Below are 5,621 nucleotides of genomic sequence, written 5' to 3'. Positions count from 1 at the left end.
ATATATATATATATCTATATAGAACCTTAAACTTCTATTTCAAGAATTAAAGCTCAAGCTTTGATCCGCAGCCACCAACACGATCATCGATGATCGCGAATGGATGGCGACCTCTGACCAATTCCTACGAGGAAACGATTGGCACCAACGTGTCGCCGTCGAGCCACCTAGAGAAAAATGTCCAGGTGCATCCCGTTCTGAGCAAGTTTCAAGAACACATGGCGAGTTCGGAAAAATTGAAGCCGTTACGCAAGGGCAAGCCGCCGATTCAGGAATACAGTCCTCCGAGTATACTCGGTAGTTTCACGGTGTTCGGACACGCGGCGACAAAGGCGCGTGGCGAAACCAAGACACCGAGCAAGCACGTGGCCACAGAAACCCAGGAGTACACGTTCCTGATACCACCGCCCAAGGACGCGTACCGTTTCGAGGTCAACCAACACCGCAAACCGATCGTGCGCGAGAATGGTAGCTACTTACCAAGACAGCCGCCGCAGGCAGCCTACCTCACGGCGCAGAATGTCCATCAACAACCGCTGGATAGCGTACGCGCGGCGACCTATTTTATTAAAGGTTTCCCGAATAACCGCCCTTACGTTCCGCCATTCGCTATGCCGCAGGCGTTGCAGCCGCCTCGCCAATCTGAGAAACAGTTTGAATCATTGAAGGTCGCCAACAGCGCGAAACCATACTTCCAACCGCCTGGCGCAGAGGCCCCAGGCGACTTTGGCAAGCAAAAGATCGTCAGTAACGATGGCGATGTCTACAACAGATACCAAGCGCAGTCTCACACGCAAATATTAAACTCGGCGAACACCGGCAACTTCTACAGTCAAGTGAATCATCCCTCGAATCATTATAAGCCTTCCTACGAGCGAGATCCCGCCTTCTTGGTACACGAAAGTCACGAGGTTAGTTACGTAACTCCTCCCGGCACGTATAGTATGTACAGCTTCCGACCCTCGTTACCGTACGAAACTCTGCTGCCGCCTTCGATCTATTCACCCTCGTCAACGCCACCGACCACTACCGCTGTTACGCGGAATCCCAGCAAATTTGATCAAACTAATGACGCGGCTCGGGAGAATAATTATAATAATAAGCGTCCAAATCAGAGCACGCGTAATAAGCAAGAGAAAGGACGAACTGAATTACCTAATCCCAGAACTACAAGCGCTTATTATGTGCCGGAGCATCAGGGACTTACACCGCCCACGTGGCCGAAGAGCAAATACGAGTCTGACATCAACGAAGTTCTGCCGAAAGAGAATCCACCGAGCAAGTTCAGTCAAGAAGTCGTAAATCAGAATCAGATTACTCAAGGCCCGAAGATCGTGTACCATAGACCGCAAAGCTCCTTCGATCCAGTTGAGGTTTACCCACCAACTCCGATACCGGATTACGAGACACCAGAGAGCATCTCTCTGAAGCATTTCAATGAGCAACAGTATCTGTTGCAGCAACAGTTGCTGCTGCGTGATCGACAGAGATTGGCGGAACAGAATCGTCAACAGAAACTGGAGATCGAACAGCAGCAGCAGGCGGAGCTGAAGAAACAGCAGGAAGAGCTTAATCAGCTTTCGCAAAGAGAGAAAGAGGAAGAAGAGGCGGCTAGACTTGCAGCAGAGTCCGCGAAAAATCAGTCGCAAGAGATTGTAAAGATTTCAAGTGACATGCCATACACGATTCAATTGGAGCAATTTGAACCGCAGGTTACTACAGTTGGAAATATTCTAGTATCGCACCCTGATATTTATAACATCGATCAATTGGGACTTCAACCTCAGGTAATATCTAATTTTATAATTTCGCTCTGCCATTTTAATTAAATGAATAAATATTACAGAAATTTAAAAAAATACGAAGTAAATGAAATATTTAATCATAAAATTCTTTTAACGAAAAGGATCTTGCATTAATTATATAGAAAATTGAATGCGGAATAAATTAGCTTTTTCACATGACTTTTCTTTAAAAGAGAGATTTCACTTTTCAGAGTGACAATTCATTCTAAAAAGTTTTAGAAAGTAGTTTACAATGTGGCGAATAAGAGATGTCACAGACAATAATAGTATAGGCTAAATAATAGTATATTAAAGGCGCTCACAAAGCACCTTTAATACACTTATAGCTAGAAAAAACTATCCATTAAGCCTTGTGACATCTTTTGTTTATTACACATTATAAGCTACATTATAAAACTAACTCATTTCGCCATATAATTAGTATAGGATCTTTAACAAAATTTTATTTAAAATTACATACAATCCAATCAAATAGAATCAATAAATCATTATTTATTGGCTATTTTTTCTACTTTCTTATATAAAAAATGAGATTCTAAATTGTCTGTCGTAGATATCCCAGATCCCAGAGAATCAGGTGAATCAGAATTATCAATATCAGCAGCATTATCAGAATGGATATCAGGAGCAACAGGTCAATTATCGTGAGCCTCAAACCGAGACGCGACCGTATCGTCCGCAGAAACCGTCACGTGCTCCGCAACGCCGTAAAAAGCCAACGAGCATCACGCACGAGCTCTCACCGACGGAGCCACCGAATCAACCGCCAGAAACCGCCACTCCCTTGATTTTGTATGCGGAAGATGTGCCGATTCAGACGACGGTGACACCGGAAGTGCAAACGATGCCAGTGGTGACGACGCAGAGATCTAGAACTCGTCGTCCAGTTGTCCCAGGTCGCCGAAGAAAGCCGACGACGACTACGCAAGAGCCTCTCACGACATCTTATCAGGAGGAAGACTTCCTCAAGTATAATAGCGAGGACGTGCAGCATAATCAACACGATTCTACGCGAAGAAGGCGAATAAAACCCACCCAGGTGAGTTACAACGAGGACGTGGAGAAAAGAGGTAACGTCAGAAAACGACCTAGTCATCGTACGAAAGTGAGCCACGACGAGTCATATGACACGCAGATCGTCACAGAGAATGCGCACACCTCCCTAAATTCTTACGGACAAATCACGGAGTCCGCGCCGAGCTACGATGAGAACAATCAGTTCGCGACGAATCAACCAAGCGTATCTTCGTACGAAACGAGCCAGCCGATTAATCAGTATTATGATTATTCTTCACGGCAAAATGAGGGATATCGCGAAAATCAACGCGAGGAACATCGTGAAGAGAGCATTGTACCGGAACAAGTGCCGGAGTACTTCACGGAGATCAACCGTGACAAGGTCGAAGATTACAATGTCGATACTCGCCAGCAAAATGTTAACATCGTCACCGCCATACCGTTGGAGGAGCTTTACGTGAAGACCGACGGTAATTATTTCGATCGCGCGACCACAGACGTGACAACCGCGACGACGACAACGACATCGACGACAACGACCACTCCGCAACCAGCAACGCATACTCCTCAAATCGTCACCTCTACATCGAGGTCTCACAAGATAGGTCGCCCGTTGAGATACGGCAACGCTACTAGACCACGTTTCAGCATCAAGGATTACAAGAGCCGCATGGATTACAAGAACAGACTATCGCAAAGTTCTACGACGGAGGTGGCACCGACACCATCCAACGAAGCCTTAACGCGCGGTCCTCACAACAGACAGAGAACGTCGAACGCGAAGAGCCAACAAACACAGCTGACGGGCGACACTGTACGAGAGACCACCGGCAGGTACAAATACGTTTCCAGGATAAACTATCGAACCACTACAGCTGCATCCCCTACAGCTGCAAGGGATCACGAACGATATTCGGAAGAGAGCGCGTCTTCGACGACAGAAAAGAACAACAAGTTCATACCAAAGAGGCGGCCGATCAGTGGCAACATCTACCGAAGTAGAATTGCCTCTACGACGACTAGTCCCACACGATCTCAAGTCAGCAGTGAGGCAAATATTAGGCAGAGCTCGACGCGACCTGAAAACGTGTATTCGTCGTCGATACGCAGGAGACCGATCGTAAAGAATAGATTGCAGAAGGAGAACAGTGCGGTCACGAATAGCAAACGACAAGATGAATCTACGGAGATGGCTGCTGAGGAAACCAATTTCTACTCGACTGCTTCGTCGACTAATCGTTTTGTGAGCAACGAGATCGTCAGCGAGAAGGGAGAGGCGGCGTCGCTCGACGACCATTCGGTGAAACTCGGTGTGCAAGAGGACAAAAACCAAGGAGAAACTGTTTCGCAGAATGAGGAGACAAAAGCGGCGCCAACCGACGCGGCATTGGTCGAGGACGATCACGGACGGGTTTCGAGTGATGTGATTGAGCAGACGAGTCGAGTCGAGAAGCCGGAAATCTCCACGACGACCGGAAGCGAGAACGACGCGGCACAAGAGAGACAGTCGGAAGCTGAGGAAACTACGACGAAGTTCGATGTGCAATCCGAGGAGGAACTATTCGCCAAGGCGTCGCAGAGCGTGGCGGATCTGACGAGCTCCGCCTCCGCTCTGTATGACAAACCGGGCATGTTCAAAGCGGTCTCGCCGGAAAGCAGACTCGTTTCGTCGCAGTTCAAAATCAACACGGATGAACCGACGTTACCTATCGAGGCTTTTTTCCAGGAGCTCTCGAAGAAGAACTGACGACTCGCGATAAATCTCTCTGCCGTGAGCAAACTGTCGTCGAATCCGTAGCACACGCGATCGACAATTCCGTGCTTTGAGAAGCAATGGAAAATCGTAAGGGGATTTGTGAGCTTCCTTCAAGAAATATCCAGGATTTATTTTCGATAATACCTGATTTCGTAAAAGGATTTTCTTTAACCCTATAATCGGTATTCGCAGATTCAGTGTATCTTAAATTAATATATATTTGCTCAAAGTTAGTAATTAAAGTTAATAATTAAAGAATACTTTTTTATTTTGAAAATCAAAATTCGAGAAATATGATTATATAACTTAAAACTATATAAAGTTGTGAAAAATGTTTTTGACAACGTATACGTATATAATTAAAGAAACTTAATTTAATTTAATGTACACTGTACTCAACTAAGAAAATTTCGGACCGATTAGGGTTAAAAGAGAATCTAAAAATATTACATCGAAAAAAGTCTACAGATTTCTCGAGATATTCTATTACTGGCCTTTACGTTAAACATAGAAAGTTTCGAGAGACTGCAGGAATTTAAACCTTATATGCATGTAGCTTTACGTACTTAATTCCTTCTAAATTATTGTCATCGCGTCGTCATTTCCGTTGTAGAAAATTAAAACGCTTGGAACGCATCGAGCGTTTCTAACACATTATCATCATTTTGAATATATTTTCCTATATAAGTTAGAAAAACAAAGAGATATTAATTAAGAGATATTAATTAGCGAAAAGGATCTGAGAGGAAGCACTACTGCTCGATAAAGTTCACAGTGGAACAGCCATGCTTTTTCTTGTGCTGGGAAAAAAGCTCGACAGGATATAGCGTGTGTATTTGTAAAAAAGCAAATTACTCGATCTACTCGTGTCCTATAAAATCTTTCGTATACGTTCTTTTTATATCTTTACATTAGATTACTGGCAAAAGAAATACAAAAACAAATTTCAAGCATGATATAATTATTGAGGACGTCTTATTAGTGTAAGCATGCGAATCATCCTACTGTGTATTTATTTAAGAGATCATTCTCTAAATCATTTC

The 5,621-nt window shown here is 44.4% G+C and overlaps 1 protein-coding gene across 1 annotated transcript in view; it reads left to right on the top strand.

The window, feature by feature from the left end:
* Positions 1–4,621, top strand: part of LOC108685869 (putative mediator of RNA polymerase II transcription subunit 26) — a 29,635-nt gene extending 25,014 nt beyond the window's left edge. Inside the window, exons 4-5 of the mRNA XM_018190878.1 lie at positions 72–1,787; positions 2,359–4,621. Of these exons, the coding sequence (XP_018046367.1) occupies positions 72–1,787; positions 2,359–4,569 (3,927 nt within the window). The 3' untranslated portion in view covers positions 4,570–4,621. The remainder of the gene's footprint in view (positions 1–71; positions 1,788–2,358) is intronic.
* The last annotated feature ends 1,000 nt before the right edge of the window (positions 4,622–5,621 follow it).

The sequence above is a fragment of the Atta colombica genome, unplaced genomic scaffold (assembly GCF_001594045.1).
Source record: "Atta colombica isolate Treedump-2 unplaced genomic scaffold, Acol1.0 scaffold100, whole genome shotgun sequence".
NCBI lineage: Eukaryota > Metazoa > Arthropoda > Insecta > Hymenoptera > Formicidae > Atta > Atta colombica.
Note: the sequence above shows the minus strand (reverse complement) of the source record. Positions and strands in the feature narration are given on the sequence as shown.